Source organism: Acomys russatus, chromosome 26 (genome assembly GCF_903995435.1).
Source record: "Acomys russatus chromosome 26, mAcoRus1.1, whole genome shotgun sequence".
Taxonomy (NCBI): domain Eukaryota; kingdom Metazoa; phylum Chordata; class Mammalia; order Rodentia; family Muridae; genus Acomys; species Acomys russatus.
Genome location: NC_067162.1, coordinates 44,104,725 through 44,122,757, shown reverse-complemented (window position 1 = coordinate 44,122,757; position 18,033 = coordinate 44,104,725). Strand labels below are relative to the sequence as shown.

Below are 18,033 nucleotides of genomic sequence, written 5' to 3'. Positions count from 1 at the left end.
GAGGCCACAGCCCTGCACACAGTGTGACCACCACCACCTCATGAGAGGCCCTGAGCCAGAAGCACTCAAGTATAGGAGGAGCATAAGTATCTGTCACAGCTTGGGGGCAAAGCATCATTCAGTCACGGGTGGAAAACGGAACCAGCCGTTGCACATCAGGGCTTAGGTCTTAGTCTTCCCTGATCCTTTCTTTCTTTCTTTTTTATTTTTTTATCTTTTTTTTTTTCTTTCTTTCTTTCTTTTTTAATAATTTTTATTTATTTATTTTTATGTACATTTGACATTTGGTATACATGACTCTCTGTGTGAGGGGGCCGGATCCACTGAAACTTGAGTTACAGACAGTTGTGAGCTGCCATGTGGGTGCTGGGAATTGAACCTGGGTCCTCGAGAAGACCAGCCAGTACTCTTAACCACTAAGCCATTTCTCCAGCCCTCCCTGATCCTTTCAAAAAGCAGGAACTTTATACTACAAGCCAATGTCCACAGCTGAGCTGTAAGCCTGTGGCTCCTTTGATGGGCAGGTTAAATGTTAGTATGGATTGAAGTCACACCTCAGTGTAAATCCTTGAAGATGACGAGGGGTAGAGGCTGTAGCCCTTTTCTCTAACATCTCCATGTATTGGTGAATTTTGAGGGCTGTGGGTCAGCCTTGGGCTAAGGATATATAAGCCATGTGATGTGTAATAGGCAGATAGAACCTCAGGCATTGCATATGCCAAGACAAGTGTCGTGTTTTTGTTTTTTATTGTTTGGTTTTGTTTGTTTGTTAAGTTAATCGTTACTTTTTAATGTATATGGGTGCTTTGTCTGTGTGTGTGTCTGGGCACCAGATAGATGCATACAGTGATCCCAGACGTCAGAAGAATATGTGGATCCCTGCCCGCCCCCCCCCAGAACTGGAATTACAGATGGCTGTGAGATGCCATGTGGCTCTGGGATTTGACCCTAGGTCCTCTAAAAAGCAACTGTTACTCTTAACAGGGACGCCATCTCTTCAGCCTGAGTGTCAGGTCTTTTTTTGAGTGTCGGGTCTTAAACATACAAATCTGTTTTCTTTACTGAGTCTCTAAAGGCTGGCATACCTATGAATATGTGGACAGCTGCCAAGACCTGACTTAAAACCACTCAAAGGTTCCCACAGCTGTTAGTAGAAAGGCCAGATTCTTTCTGACAAGGCTCCTGGGGTCACCTGTGTAGCCTGACCTTTTCAGACCAGCTCCGGTATGCCCCTCCTCCTGTCTGGAACTCTGCCCAGCTCCCTCATCTTTCCACTCCTGTTAATCTCAGACATGACTCTCTCCCAGCTCCCACACGCCACGGTCAAGGTCACCTGGGACTTGCTCCCACCCACTACGGTAGATGCCTAAGGGCAGAGGGGAAGAGCATTTCCCTCAGCATTGCCCAACACACAACAGGTGCTGGAGTCTGGGCTGAATGACAAGGTACCCACTGCACGTGCCCATCTTCTGGCACCCAGACCTGGATCTGAAGAGCCCAAAATGGGGTGACAAGGTCAATAGCCAGGATGGTAGGACAACTGGGAGTCACGCCCACCTGAGGAACAGCCTCGAACACAGTCAAGGGCCCCAGATCTGGCACCTAGCCTTCCTAGGAGCAGGAATTTCTAGCCTAATGTTCTTCGCCTCCTGCGCAGGCCATCAGAGAGAGCTTTGTCCAGCATTATGACCAAGGAGTCTTTCAAACACCTGTTCATTCATCACCCTGGAAACACAGAAGGAGCTACCCCCTCATAGCCTGGGAGGCTGAACTTCAGTTCTGCCTCAACCCATGGCATGTGGCGATTTCTCCATCTCTATCTCAGCCTCTTGCTTTCTTCCTTTCAATCGCTGGCTTTCTTCCTCAGCACATCTGAATCAGTGAGACCATTGCTTAAGCACCTCTTCTTCCTCTTTCCTCTGTGACTCTCCTCCCCTCCCCATCGGGTGATTTGTGAATACTTATCATCATCAGCACTGGCTAAAACTGTCCGCTCAACACTCAGCGAGAATCCACTGAGGCTTGTCTCGAACCTTGCCACCCTTCCCTTGTCCAAAAGTTTATCTGGAGGCCAGAGGCCTCTGAGGGGACCCAGGCAGTTCTCAGGACCGATTCCTCTCACAGCTGGACAGCTGTGTGTGCTGTTCCCAGCAGCTGGGACACAACACTCACCAAGTGGTCAGACAGCCAAGTAACGATTTCAGAAGCAATCCCAGAGGCAATAAGGGTTCCTCCCCAAAGCCTCCTGGAGGCCACAGGGTTCTAACCCCAGCAGGAAGTAGTACCTCCTCTGGCCTGCTTGCCTCACCTCATTCCCGTGGACTGGTTTTTAGTGTGGTTGTTTTGTCTCTTGTGGTACTTGAACCACCATGGAGTCCCACTCTCCCCAGACCCTGACTGTGCACCCTTATGACATGCCTTGTGTTCCTCAGCCCAGCTTTGGAGACAACACACCTACAACAGGTGGCCCGATCTGAGGACTGCAGGTATCGCTGACCTCCCCATAGGTCTACAGTAATGGTGTCCCCATGCCCAGGCTCCCTCACCTTCAGTGAGCCACACAGCAATGACCAGGTGGGGAACACACCTGCAGACAGGCTGCCTTTGAACAGCTCTTCTGAAGAGCTCAGGGGAACGAAGTCCACCTGGCTCAGGGCATCGCCACGTGGGTTACACCAAACCTACACCTGCACCTTCTTAGAATCCCTGATGACAAGCATCAGCAGTGCTTAGAGATGCCCAGCCTCTCACAAAACATCAAAAGAGAGAGAGGAAAATAGAAAGAGGTGGAAGGAAGCCATCTGTATCAACAAACACACCTCGAACCCCCGTTAACCACACATTACAAACATGTAAGGACACACTTGGCATTAGCAAAGGATTATGGTATACCGCTAAACCATGAGACGGCAGAAGAAACACGGATTTGGGTTTTGGGACCTGTGGTTCACAGCCCTAACACCAGAATTCTCACATCAACACCTACAGTGGTGCATACAATAACCTTTATAAATAAAGGCATAAATATTTAAGAGCCATACCATCGAATGTTTTGATGATGGCATTCTTTGGGGGAAAATAAAATTGAAACGTTACAAAACACTTTCTGTCCTCTGTCATTACAAGAAAAAAATTTTAGCCTGGACCTTCCCCACACCCCAACCCTGCCTCTGGCCTGAAACAACCATATTGGGGGGGGGTTCTTCCACATGGGCAAACGTGAGAGCTCTGGGTGTGCCGTGAGCTTTCATTCTCAGACCTTACCAAGCTGGTGGGAGGCAGAGGGCTGTGCTGGGTCACCAACCCACTGGCTGTACCCCAACTGCCCCATCAGAGTCAGAGAAACAACCATATGGTTGTTGGTCCTAGAGAGAAACTTCTGGAGTTGAAGTTCTGAAGTATTGCCCTAGAGAGTCCCCCAAAGATTCAAAGTCCTCACACAGCTCAGGCTCAGACTGGGTTTTTTTCTGTTGTTGTTTGTTTATTTGTTTGTTTTACTTTGTTTTGTTTTTGAGACATGGTTTCAGGGCAGGAGAGATGGCTCCGCAGTTAAGAGCACTGACTGTTCTTTCAGAGGACCTGGGTTCAATTCCCAGCAACCTCATGGCAGCTCCTAACTGTCTGTGACTCCAAGAGCTGACAATTCTCACACAGGCACACAGGCAGACAAAACACCAATGCACACAAAATAAAAACAAAATAAGAGAGGTGGGGGTTCTCTTCGTAGCTCTGGCTGTCCTGGAACTCACTATGTATATCGGGCTGGTCTCACACTCAGGGATCCACCTGTCCCTGCCTCCTAAGTGCTGGGATTAAAGGCGTGTACCACCATGCTGGGCTTACAGCAGCCTTTTAAAACCACAGTGATGTCAGGAGCCCTACTGTGCCACTTCAATTTTCAGTCTGAAACTTGGGCAGAATTTTGTGTGCTTTTTTTTTTTTTTTTTTTTTTTTTTTTCCTGGTCCCCATCCCTTTCAATGCCAGCAGCCTTTAAAAGCCCATACAACTTCCTGCCTGTGCAGAGGCATTTAAATTCCCTGGAGTCCGAGAAACCTAAGTTATATCCCCGGCTGGATGGCCTGCCAGCTGCGTGCTCTTAAAAGCACAGGTCTCGGTTTCTTATTCCCAAAATGGGCTAGCCTACTCAGGTTAACTAGCGAGTTCTGTGCCTTGAGCCAAGTTGAGCTGCTTTCTCCGAAGCGAGCTTCTTTTCAGGGTCATAGGAGGCGCTAGAAAGAATCTCAGTGTCCAGTGACCCTTGAGGTCCCGAGGGTCAGATGCAGGGTCCCAGGGGACAGATGCTTCATACCCGTGCTTCATACCAGATCGCCCGGACTCACCAGGGTCTCCACCTCGTCCCTCTCTAGCGCCTTGTACCGGTGACCCTGGCCCAGGAAGGCCAGTTTCTGCAGAAATTTGAGGCGTCTCCCCATTGTAGATGGTGTCCTGGATACTCCACGACCCGGCGTGGGGCAGGTCGCAGTCCCTGCCTGCGTCCCTGGGGCCCTAGCGAGGCCGCGGCTGCTGCGCGCCCAGGCGTCCCTGGCGGCCAGGTTGCCCGGGAGCAGCCTACCAGATCCCCAGGTGAGCTCCGCCCCTGGGCAGGGCTGCCGCAGCGCCTTCCTCTGCACACCTGGCCCGCCCCGCTGGCGCCTGGACCCCAAACTCCCCAAATCAACAGCAGGAGGGACTCTGAAAGGACCAGGAAGGCACTGTGTGGTCTCAGAGTTATGGTTCTCGTCCAAACTTGCCGGAGCATACCAATCACCTGAAAGAAAGGCCCTGAGTCAAAAGCCTTGGGGTAGTGCAGCTAGCCAGTCAAATTATCTGGCCTCTCTGAGCCACCTGGCTGCATCCGTAATTGGAATAGAGCAGAAAGCTGAGCCCTTACCTACAGGAGCATTACCTACACCTACCTGGGTGTGCCTGTGGATACTGGGGAAACTGGGGGTACCACAGCCACCTGTGGAAGATCTCTGACCTTTATGTTCACTTGTAGAACGCATCCCCCATTTCTAATAGCTACATGTTTCCCGAGTCTTTGATTATTGCACTGCCAAATAGCCATCAGGACAGTAACCCCTTCCCAGGAAAACTGGGAGTCCTGAGGCAGTGTGAAGGGGGCATCCTGTAGGGCTCAGCACAGAGCATGCGTGTGTCGGCAGCACACTGGTACGCAGTGGCAACGAGAGGCACGGCACACACACTTTGGGCTGCCCAATGTGTGCTGAGGAAAGCCATAAGGCTTTAGAGTGGACCAGGGCCCCTGACGTCACAGAGCCAAGACAGCCCTGGAGAAGGCTGGGCCATGCCCCATTCTTGGTTTACTTTTGACCACTGACTACATATTTGTGTAACTCAACTGGCCCCTTTGAGCAAATATTTGCTCACTGGCTCCCCCAAGAGGTGGCTACCGCAGTCCTAGTCAACCTGATGGGACACGTCACTGGGCTTCAGGTCGCCCCTGTATCTTTCTCTTTTAATAGAACCAAAGCATCTCCATGGTAGTCACCTTCCCCCCACCACAGTGTCTATTCCCAGCATGAGACTTCACTCCACCTCTACCCCCCCCCCAGTTCCAAAAACAGGAGGGAAACTGCTATATTCCCCCACTTCTACTTCTCCCCACACAGTTTAGTCCTCCATTAAGTGAGGTGATGCTACCCACCAACTTATGTGAGTTGGGGTCCCAGAAGGAAATAGCACCCTCAAACTGAGAGGTGGAGTGAGAGACACCTTTAGAGGAAGTAGAAAGGACCTGAGGTAGCTATAGGGCAAACCGGCCTCTGTGCACAGAGAGCCTGCAGGAGGGGCACCTAGAGAGGGGAGAGCCACTGTGTGCAAGTGGGAGCTTCAGGGGGAAGGAAGTGGCTCAGAGCAAAAGCCACAAGCCACTGGTGCCCACTCCTGGCCTGAGTCCCAGGGTAAGAAGATACTCTGTGGCGGCAGTAGTGAAATTTCCAGAAGGAATGTCAGAGGCCTGTTGCGAGTGCTTGTACAGTGCGAAACCTCTGCCGTCTCCTAGCACTGCCACGTGTGAGCTCTCAGGAGAACCTGTGGTTCCTGTGGAGAACACAGCAGGACTCGGCTCTGCTATCTCCTGGGTCTTCTGCAGCTTGCCTCCCGTGATTTGGAGAAGGATGCCGTGGTGGTGTGGAACCTCTCAGCTTTCCCGGGGTGTTGCTGAGGAGGGCAAGGCAGACTGTGGCAGCAGCAGCAACAGCAGCAGCAAAGGATTGATTGGTCAACAACTCCCTGGAACAGCCCAGCTCCTGGATCCCCTCACCTCAGCCTCAGTCCCACCGGATGTGTGGAAGCTAGAATTTGTGAGCAGGTAGGAGAATGTGCAGAAAGTGTGCAATGACACGCTGGGTGGTATCTACGTCATGGCGCACCTCTGAAATGAGCTGATCATAGAAAGACCAGCATGGTGCCTGGAAACGGCTGGATGGGCACATTCGGTCTTAGGAGACCAAGGTTTGCATTGTGATGGTAACTGTAGCTCACCCACCCACCCACCCCCGCACCCCCTGCCCCCACCCCCACCACCCCGACTGCTAGAGTTTAGCTTTCTGAAGCCTTATCACTGCTCTGCAGGCCATGTTCTCAGGCCATCTCCACTGCACTGTCAGCTACAAGCAAAGTGTGCTGTTTGTAAGCCGACTTCGACAGCTTGAATTTTGTGATCGCGTGCTTTTTTTTTTTTTTAATTGGCAGCCACTTGATCTGACACGGAGAGAAGGGTTTCAGAGTTTCCTTTCCAGCCACCCTCCTGTTCTTTTTGAGTTCCCATATCTCCACCTGTCTCATGCCCCATGCCTGCTTTTGAGGCGAGTACTCTCCGACTTTCATTTTTTACTTGTTCTGGAGTGAGCAGGGCTCTTGTGCAGGTGTCCGAAACAGTGACACCTGGGGTGTCTCTTTGTTTTCAGCCTCTCTTCTTAGTCTTGTCACCTGCATTCCGTGGTAGCTCCGACAGGACTCCAAGGGATTTTATCTTTCCTTTGAGATGTTTTGATTATTCTACTTCTGCCTTTACCTTGGAAGATTCTAAAACCCACAATTTAAGGGCTATCCTCAGACAAGACAACCAGCTGGGAACCCCGTGAGGTGTGCAGGTGGAGATGGCTCTGACAGCTGGGCCAGGGATAAGAGCCAAGGGTGGGGCTGTGCAGAAGCATGTGGCCTTTCTTGAAATGTCTGCTCTGGACACCCTGAGCGACGACGAGTGAGGTCACACCGGTCACCTCCCTCCACTCTCTCCTTGAATGTGGAGTCCTTTCATTCTGTGTGAATTAGCTCCCAAGAATGCAGCTCCGAGAGCAGACTTGACACAATCTCAAGGCACCTGAGATTTATTTGGTTATGAACGGCGCTCCTGGGATTGGCAACTGATGACGTCTTCTTCAGAAAGGATGGGCTGCACACAGGCATATGTCACTCACAGTTTTAAGTTGTAGGTACGAGCTGGAAGTGGCCCTCCTTGTACAAACATTCCCTGCTTGTATGCTAGTAGCACACACAAAATAGTACAACTGTGGAAGGAAGTGCGGCACACCCGAGTGTTGGGATTAAAGGAGTTCACCACCACTGCTCTGCCTAACTTTAGTTTGTTTTGTTTTATACGGGTCCTGGGGATTGAGCTCGGGCCTTCAAGCTTGCATGGGAAGCGCTTTACAGACTGAGCCATCACTTTGGTTGGGTGGGCAGGGTGGGGGAGGGGGGAGTAAGGGGGAGGGGGAGGAGCTAGGTCCTGTCCTCCCTCTCCTATTGGGTGAGACAGTTGCCCTGAATGTGTGTCTGCAGTGAGGGTCTTGGGCTAAATAATGGCTGGGTGAAGACATGTCCCATTCTAACCCCTCCCGCATCACATTTTTCACAAAATGCCTGACAAAGCAGCTTAAGGAAGGGTTTGCTTGTTTCTATTTTACCCCAGTCGTGGAGGCAGGAGAGTGAGGTGGCTGGTCTCATTGTAGGCAGCCAGGGTGTCAGGCAGCAGAGAGAGGCAGATGCTGCTGGTGCTCGGCAGATTTCTCTTTTTTTAGAAAGCCCAGGACCCCAGCCCATGGTATCCTGCTATCCATATTTAGGCTGGTTTTTCCCACCTCAGTCAACCTAGATAATTCCTCACTGACAGGCACAAAGCTTTGTTTCCATGGTGACTATAAATCCTATCATGTCAACCATCACATCTGAGGGTAGAATCCTCATCTTCATTGGGTCTAAGCCTCTGAGGCTAAATTCAGCCTGGGACGACTGGGAGTCCTTGTTGTCAGGTGTTTACCTGAGAAGAGTGCTCAGACATGGGCTTAAGCCAATAGAAGGTATTTATTAGCTGACTGGCAACTACACTGGATATTCGGGATCCCAGTGTAGTGCCGAGTCTTTCTCAGGGTGAGCTTCTAAACACGCGCCCGTGTGCGCGGGCGCGCGCGCGCGCACGCACGCACGCACGCACGCACGCACGCACGCACGCACACACACACACACACACACACGTTCTGGGTTGTCATACTTAGTTAACAAGAACGGTTACAGAAGCCAAAAAGCAAGGTAAATTCATGTAGAGACTTTCCCAGGACTATGGACTCGGATGGATTAGGCCTTCATTTTAGCTCTGGCAGGTGGTGCTGTCTGTGTCCTGAGTCTTACAGTCTGAGTGGACCTGCCATCATGGAGTCAGTTGTGCCAAGGTCTTGGGGCCCTGTTACGGTTCTGACTCCAGAACCGGTGATGATGTCATCAGAGTGACAGAAGGGGAAATAGGCAGGCTCAGAAGCTGAAGTGTCACCAAAGAAGACTGGGGCCAGACAACCCTAGAAGGAGGGAGAAGGACCTCATCCCAGAGCCTGCAGAGGGAGTGTGGCCCTGCTGGCACCTGATTTCAGGCTGTGGATCCTGGAACAGGGAGAACAAATATTTGAGATTTGGGGGCATGAGGGGCTGGTGCTGTTCACTGCTACAGCCCAGAGCGGGGGACAAGCAGTAGTGCCGTGAAGAAAATAATTATATTAAAAGAGGTGACCCAAGCACAGAAAAGCAGATACTACGTGTTCACTCTAACACGTGAAGCTTAGCTTCTCACCATCAAACATGAGTGTTTGTGGGTGAGAGTGGAGGCCAGACATGGAAACAGGGTTCGTGAGACAGGGGAAGGGTCTGTGGTGTCAAGGCTGGTAGAATACATGTTCTGTGGAAGAGAGAATGGGAGGGGGGCAGAGTGGACAGGTATGGCATGGGCAGTGCTGGGGAGCATGGAGGTGGGGAGGCAGTCATTCAAAACCAAGTGGGTATGAGACCCCATAATAAAATCTGTATACTAATTTACAAGGGGGGCTGGGGTGGGGTGGAGGCTGGAGAGGCGGCTCAGCAGTCAACAGCACTTGCTCTTCCAGAAGACTCAAGATCAGTTCCTAGCTCTGCGTCGGGAACTCACAGCTTCCTGTAACCCCGACTTCTCCAACACCCTCTTCTGACCTTTATACCCTTCAGGCTTCTACATGGCACACATACATACATGCAGGCAAAATATTTATGCACATGATATAAAATTTTTTTAAATCTTAAAAAGAAGGAAGGGGGAGAGAGAGAGAACTGAGCAGGATGGCCTGGATGGGGGCCTTCAGTGGATGTGCTTGGGAGGTGACTTGGGGGCAGAGAATCGAGAGTGAGGAAAGGGGTCCTGGGTGACAGTAGACTCCAAGTAACAAACGGCACAGCTGTGCCACGCCTCCATAGCCTCCATAGTATGGTGACATCAGTGGTCTTTCAGGGCTTTTATCCCACCAGCAGGGACAAGCTCCAGCCTGCTCATGGTGACTGATACCAGGGACCCAGGGAAGCTGCCCCAGAACTCACCAGAGCCCAAGGGGTAAGCACATAGCTCGGATGCCTGGCTCCCTCCCCCTCCTCCCACAGCCACAGGCATCTCTACTTGGTCACAAAGTCACAGCAATGGGTCGTTTTCACTGGGGTGAGGCGGGCCTGGGAACTGTTCTTTTATCATTTTTTAATAGCCACCATAATTGTTGACACCTGACATATGGATGTATCTGTTTACTAAAGGGTTTTCACTGCAAGAAGGGAAAGCTTGGCTGCAAGGACTTCAAGAAACCTTCTAGAAGGTAGATCCATAGAGGAAAATCTCCGAGTTCTCTTTTCACATGTGCTGCCCAGGCCAGCGTCATGGTATGGTAGGAATTTGTGGTTCAGTATAAACGGCTCCTCTGGGCTGGAGAGATGGCTCAGTGGGTTCCGCACTTGCTATAGAAGAGTGAGGACTTGAATCTGGGTCCCCAGAACCAATGCAAAGCACGGCACAATAGCACATATATGTGATCCCAGCACCCCTAAACAAGATAGGAAGCAGGGACCAGGGAACCCCTGGGAGCTCCTGGATTCCATAGCTTGCTCTACACAGTGGCGAGCAAGGGATCCTGTCTCAAACAAGGTCAAAGGGGAGGACTGACACCCAAGGTTAACATTTGACCTTCACACTCACTGGCACACATGCATCCCGATCCCACACACAAGGAGAAGAGAAAGTGGTGGGAGAGATAGCTCAGTGGTTAAGGGCACTGACTGCTCTGCCAAAAGACCTGGGTTCAAACCTCAGCACCCACAGGACAGCCCACAACTATCTGTAACTCCAAAGTCTGACACTCTCATATAGTCATACTTGTAAGCAAAACACCAATGCACATAAAGGTAAAAAAAAATTATTAAAAAAGAAAGAAAGGAAGGAAGGAAGGAAGGAAGACACTTGTGGTTGACCTCTGCGCTCTGAATACTCACACACACATGCATGTCCACCTATGAATACACACACACATACACAAAGAAAAATACAAATAAGTGGGTCTTCCTCACTACTTCCCCTGGACTCATTTCTTAAATCTGTAGGACTCAGAATACCTTGAGACCTGAGTCAGGACACAGGTAATCGCCCCCTGCCCCCTGGCAGTAAGTCTAAGCACTGGTCTAAGGCTACAGTCCCTGTGTCCCCAGCTCCATGCCCAAGCCCTCACTCCTGGTTGCTGTTCAAAGGATAGCCGATCAGTCCTGCCTCCCAGCCTTAATACCCATGGCTTTCTCAGCCAAGTACCATCTCCCCATGCTATCTGTGGGTTTTCCTCCCTTTTCAGGCCTAGGCATAAAAGTTCACTCTCAGAGAAGTCTTTTGGGAATCCTGCTGCCACCATTCCCTCTCTCACTGAGGGAGGGCAAGGCTCATGAGAACCCCAAGAAATTAAAACCATAGCAAGATCCCCTCCTGAGGTGGTATAAGCAGTCAGCGACTCCTCAAGAGAGCTGCCCACAGACTGTGGAGGAGGCTGTGGACGGGCGGAGTTTTGAGAGTGGTCATACATGATAGGGTAGGCTTCCCAGACTCCCATGCTTCTTTGGGTAACCCCGATATAGTCATTGGTTCACAGATGGTCTGGGGTGGCTTAGTATCTTTGTTGTGTTACTGCCCTCTCTATTGGAGGCAAACAAAATCAGAGGCCCCCCCCCCCTGGGGGGGAGGTCCTGCAGAATGTACTTGCCTCCTATTAAATCCTGCATCGTTGGAAGTTCTGTTAGGGTGAAGTAGGCGGGGTCAGGGAGGAGGAGGCCCTCCACAAGGTCTTGAAACATGTGCCCACAAGACACTTGCCTAGCACAAAGGATAAGCAGTCACTTCACAGGGAGACATCTAGCAGGAGCCAACCTAGCTGTCACCAGGAAGGGGACAGTGGTGTCCTATGCCCTGGTAGGAAAGATGTGCGAAGGAAAGCACATGTTACCTCAAGGGTGTTCCTGCCTGAAAACCCAGCCTGAATCTCAGCCCTGTGGTGTTGTGTTTTTTTCCACCCCTCCATGTCTGCTGAGGACACTTCAAGCTTCATGCCAAGACCTTCTGAGAACCAGAGACAGGCTCTGAGATACAGAGTGGCTGAGTAGCTACCGTAGCCACACAGGTGAGGGCAGAGGGAAAGTCAGGTGTCATGGCACTGGTGTCTGTAGACTCTCTAACCACACCACCGCCAGGTGGAGCCACATGTCTCTCGGGGTGACTGCGCCCATCTGTCTGTCTGCAAACCTAGTTCAATGACTCCTCCAACAGACATGGTAGGAGTCTGGTGGTCAGGGTAAATGAGGAGATGAACTAACTAGAGCCATGCTGATTCTTCGGTCTCTCTTTGGAAGCTCTCGATGTTTTGAAGAAGGCAAATCTGACCTCTTGGTTGGTCACTGGTTCAACACTGTGGTCAGTGACTTACCGTGTACTTGGAGTCAGAGGTGAATGAGCCTTCAGTTCAGGAGAAAGGAAGCCATGAGACAAGGGTCCCAGTGTCACCACGCAGAGCCTGAGGAGAACATGGGGCCATGTTGGTCTCTCTGGGAGCCCCAGGTGGTGACAATGGGCTTGATCATGACCTTGGAGGAATCGTGTTGGGGGAGGTGCAGATGCCCTAGCTGAAAGACCATTACGTAACATCTAAGGCTCTTACTTGGACCAGAATGGGAACACGCAATTGACAAGCTTCTCTCGGCCTGCTTTGGGGCAATACTTTTGACCTTTCGAGGTGGCTCCCAGCCCTTCCTTCTCCAGCAAAAGATAAGCATCCCACTCTCCATGTGACAGCAGGGCTGAGGTCGGCCCCAGCTAGACTCCTAGGGCCATTGGGACCTTGGACTGCATAACCTTACCCCACCCCCACTCATCTCAGTCTCTTATTTACAGAGGGATCAGTACACATGGGGGGGACAGACTATCACAAAGGACCCATGAGCACCCCTAGTCTGCAGAGCCTGGGGAACCCAACTGGCTTCACAGGTGTGCTAAGGGCCTCTGTCACATGCTGCTGTGGTGGGTACAGCTGATGGTTGAGGACGGCACTCTCTCTTGATCCCTACGGTACATCTGTAGTGCTGAGCCGTGTGGGGACCTAGCTGAGGAGGGGACATCACTGTCCATTGTGAGGTCCTCAACAGAGAGCTGTTCTCAGGCACCCACAAGCTCCCGGCTTCTCGATTAGCCTTTGGGGCTGTAATGTACATTATGTTGGTCAATTGTGTGTTGCTGTTTGAGTTTGTGGAAAGGGGGGTTTGGGAGCAAGGAGGCCTTTGGGTCAGACTGGGCTCCCCAGGATCTGTACAGCCCCTTTTCTAGCTGCTTGTGATATTGGGCCAGTTGTACATGGCCTCTGGGGGTGCTGGAGTAAACAGAGGGTAGAGGTAGCTGAAGCAGGAACTCCATCCGCACAGCTATGGGGCAGGCATCACCCGTGCTGGGGTGAGACTTTTTAATGATGTGTCTCCTTTGATGCCACCCACGCTCCTGTAAGTAACCCTTCGCCCATGCCCTGGAAGTATTCTAGCTTTTTTTTTTTTCTATTACTGTGATAAAACATGGACCAAAACCAACTTGGGGAGGAAAGGACTTACTCGCCATCACATTCTGGGTGAGAGTCCACTGAGAGTAGCCGAGGCAGGAACTCAAGCAGGGCAGGAACCTGGAGGCAGGAGCTGATGCAGAGGCCATGGAGGGGTGCTGCTCACTGGCTTGCTCCTCATGGCTTACTCAGCCTGCTTTCTTTCCCTTTTTAAAAAAGATTTATTTATTATGTTCCAGTATGCATCAGATCACATTCTAGATGGTTGCGAGCCACCATGTGGTTGCTGGGAATTGAATTCAGGACCTCTAGAAGAGCAGTCAGTGCTCTTAACCGCTGAGCCATCTCTCCAGCCCCGCAACCTGCTTTTTTATGTAGCGCTCAGGACCACCAGGCCTAGAGTAGCGTTGCTCCCTAATGAGTTGGGCCCTCCCTCATCAATCATTTTTAATCAAGAAAGTGGCCCACTGATTTGTCTATAGGCCAATCTGATGGGCACATTTTCTCATCTGAGGCCCCTTTTCCCAGATAACTCTAGTTTGTGTGAAGCTGAGAAAAACAGACAAACAAACAAACAAATACATTAACCAGGACACTAAATAAGAACAACAAACTTGTTGGTGGCCTTATTTCTTTAGCTGTGAAATATATATATATATGTATATATACACATGTATATATAAAATCTTTAGAAGACTGGTTCATAATCATAAAGGGACAGAATCATAATCCAACAGTTTATAATTTGAAGTGTGCTGGTAATAAACCTTACTGGTTTCCCGGGGGGGGGGGGGGGGGGGACGTCTGACTCCTTGATTGGAGCCTCGGTAACAGAAGTGGCTTCCTGTGGTGTTTCAGTGGCAGCTGGTTGCCAATGGCACACAGGTGGTGACCAGGTATGACACTGCTCAGCTGTGACTAGTGAAATGAGACTCAGTCACCCTGATTCTCGGCTCTCCCTGTCTCCTCATCTCCCAGACTGGCTGAGGCAGCACTCCTTCGTCTAATGGGTAGGGCGCTGCTCTCTGCAGGTACCTGTTGAACCACTCTGAGTGTAACCTGGCGATCTCTGTGAGCAGGAGACGCGGGTGTGGGGTGGGTGTGGTTAAGGGAGGTGGCTGTGCCTGCCTCTAGCTATGCCACTCGGGCACAGGTGTCATGGCCACCAAGGAGTTCCAGTGTCGCCTCTTCGTGGCTGTGGCCTGCTGAACTTTCTCCCTGGTCTCTGGGTCCAGGGTAGGAGAGTCCCAGGGTGTAGGTCCAAGGAGGTTCTGATAGACTTCAGAGAGCCATCCCTGGCTGGCCTGTCCCAACCAGGAGGTTGCGTCACTTCAGCTTTCAAACATGACAACCACACTGAGCAAGTCTAAGGCAAAGTTAGGGGAGTTAGCCACTGAGGACCCTGTAGACACTGCCTTGACTGCCACGTGGGCCAAAAGCTGTTCTCTGTCTGTCTGTCTGTCTGTCTGTCTCTGTCTCTCGCTCTCCCTCCCTCCCCCTCTCCTTCTCTCTCTCTTCCTTGCCTCTCTTCCTCCAGTCCCCTCCCCCTCCCCCTCAGATTTGTCAAGCCTACTCTCTTGTCTCCTGCCCTCACTACAGGGGACTCATGTTTGCTCAGCGTCCTTTGTGCCAGACCTGGGGTTAAACCTTTCACCACCAGCATTTCCAGGGATCCTATGGTCATCAAGGGGAGGTGCCATTCCCCTCGCTCTCAGGTCTGGAGAGGCCAGAGGAGCTGTCCAAAGCTTCAGGCCGAGGGTCAGGCTCCTGGGCGGGGCTCAGTCACGTGCTGGCGTCGTGGCAACCCCAGAGACCAGTACTCAGAACCTTAGCTCAGATGTTCCCCACCTCTGGGAAGCCCTCTCTGGTTCCTCCCCCCAGAACCCATGAATGGCTTTCTCCCACACGGAAGGGCACAGACACAGTGCATCATCTTCACTCAGCTGGGTTAGGTCACTGTGCCTGTAGGAGGGAGGGTTCTTGAACCTTAGGGTCCTGTCTGCTTTACCCAGGAACATGTGCCTGCCCCATGTAGCAGTACAAGAGGAACCTTCCTGGGGGTACAATATAACCACTCATCTTATTGGAATGTTCAAGGGGAAAAAAAAAAAAAAAAAAAAAAAGACCAGGATGGGGAATTAAAACTGGAAGATCTAATAAACCCCCACCCCCCAAAAAAGGACTGGGTCAAGGTCAGCAGGACCAGAACACAAAGTGATTATTTAATTAAGTCTGCTCTTTCCGGGAAGTCCTCATTAAGGGACTTGGCCCATGGGAGGCCACTGGCCTGGGGCAGCTCCCAGCTCCCCTACTCTCCCCAGCTCCTCAGTGTCCCTCCTTGCTGCAGAGGCCATGCATCCAGGACTAGGCCACTTGGGCGTAAAGAATCCATCTGGCCCCAGGATGCATCGCCTCCCTGCACTTCTAGCTAACCACCAGTGGGTAGCCTCCAGCATGCACATTTAAGAATACCAACTCACTAAATCCCTGACTCAGGCCTGAGATGGCTCAACGGGAAAGGTGCTGATACCAACCCGACAGCTTGGGTTCCGTCTCTGAGATATGGTAGGAGGAGAAAACCAACTTCTGACCTCTACACATGTGTCATGGTGCGAGCATGTGCACACACACACACACACACACACACACACACACACACGTACATATGCACACGCACAGACTGTGGGAGGCAGGGAAGGTCTTGTACTCACAGACAAGCACCAAGGGGCCCAGGAATAGTAAACACACAGGGTTGTTCCTTCAAAGGAAGAGATACATAAGCTGTTATCTGCCCAGAAGGCTGGGAGTGAACATGGCTAATAGCCTGGTGAACTTTTTGTTCTCTGTGTGGTCGAGGCCACATTGGAACCTTACACGGACCCTTTCTGTGAGTTTGTCAATCGATAGCACCCATTGTTATGAAGGGTGCCACGTTACAAAGTTTCTCTATAGTCACGTCTGTGCACACGGGACTGAGCCATTCACCACCAGGAACATTTCCACCAAATTGCATTGTGCTTAAATATGCTTAAAATAAGCTGCTTGGGGTCAGACTCCTGAAGTTTGAGCTGACACCGGCTACTTAGCTGTGTTAAACTGAACTGCCCACTTGTTCCTTAAGAGTGTTACTCTGCTGGCCATGGTGGTCGCAGAGACTCAACTCTCCCCCACCCCCTCACAACAGATATGCGCACACATAAATAAATGTAATAAAAAGTTGTTTGGTTTTTTTTGTTTTTGTTTTTGTTTTTGTTTTAAAACAGCTATGGCTCAAGTCTGATAAAGGAGTTCATTATCTATTACATGGTGGGCAGATTTATTAAGGGAACAACAGGGATGGATATATGCAAAATCTGCATATATCTGCAAAAGTCACCTAGAAGCTGCAGGTTCATGTGATGAGGATGCTGAGCAGGCACCCAGAGCTGGTCAGGGGCGTCGACCAAGTCACCATGCCAGGCTGGGCCACACTGAGGTTGGGGAGTCTGCAGTCCCACTTCCCAGGAGCTCTGGAATACTGTTCTGTGGAACCGAGTGTGATGTCTAGGGCCCAATTCTTTTGTTGTTTCCAAGGCTTAGCATGTGGAAAGTAGAGGAAAGAGCCTGCAAAGTCTGTAAAAGATGCAAAGGGGGTGTGGGGGGAGAAATACATATGAGCCAATTGTCTGCAGGACAAGCAGCACATGGCCTTTTAAATTCCTGTCTTCCCTGGACCCACCAGGAGCACCAGAAAGATGTGTTTCTGCGAAGATGGAAGCCCTCAAACCCCTCATTAGGTACTGACCCATCCATTACCATTATATCCATTTTATAGAGGGGAAAACAGGTTTTGGGAGCTGGGATTTACAGCCAGGCCCTACTGGTCCAAAGCCTGAACTTTCACCTATGATTCAAGACTTCATGCTGAGCCCAGGCCAGCTGGCCCTGATGAAAGTTTCAGGCCTTGGCTCCTGTCATTTTCAGCAGCAGGCAGGCTGGCATTGGTGCCTGCCTGCTCCACAGTCTTCCAGGGATTTGCCCGGGATATCCCGGAAGCTGGAACCTGCTTCTCTTTCAGTGACCCCAGGGAAGCTGCTGCTGTCATGGCTGCCATTTCCTTTGTGAGATTGCTAAAGTCTGGGTGGGTTCTTGGGCTTACAGGCAGGACCCTCTGGTGGCTGTAAACTTGTACCTCTGTATGTTTCAGCATGGGCATTTTGCTGGGCAGCCCCCTATGCATATAACCCTCCTTGACATCCCCTTGTCCCCTTAGCGGCCTCCCTGCGGCTCCTCACAGCTGAAGTGTCCCACTGTGGGGAGTATGGTCTTCACTTCTATCTACCTGGTAACACTGTGTCCTCCAGCCTGCTATACCTTTTCACCCACAGACGTCAGTTCTGGGCTCAGTGCCTCTCCTGGAGCCTCCCTCTCTCTCACTGCACAGTCCCCGGGATATCTGCAGCCTCTTTGTTGATCTACCGGTGGCTGTTTTAGACTCCTTTCTGCCAGGATGTGAGACCCACCTATGGGATTTGTTCCCTGTGGTGTACAGTGGAGACCACCAACTACTACTAAGCAGTGGAACTCATTAGATGCCACACAACCAGTGCTGAGCCAAGGGGGTCCTGGTGCCACATTAGACAGCTGCTCCCTACAGTACTGTCTGGCAGAGTG

The 18,033-nt window shown here is 51.1% G+C and overlaps 1 protein-coding gene across 1 annotated transcript in view; it reads right to left on the bottom strand.

Annotated features, from left to right (window-relative positions):
- The window catches only part of Atp2c2 (ATPase secretory pathway Ca2+ transporting 2), a 60,317-nt gene extending 55,831 nt beyond the window's left edge, over nt 1-4,486 (bottom strand). The window contains exon 1 of the mRNA XM_051168996.1: nt 4,342-4,486. Coding sequence (XP_051024953.1) covers nt 4,342-4,434 — 93 coding nt within the window. The 5' untranslated portion in view covers nt 4,435-4,486. The remainder of the gene's footprint in view (nt 1-4,341) is intronic.
- Nucleotides 4,487-18,033: the final 13,547 nt, after the last annotated feature.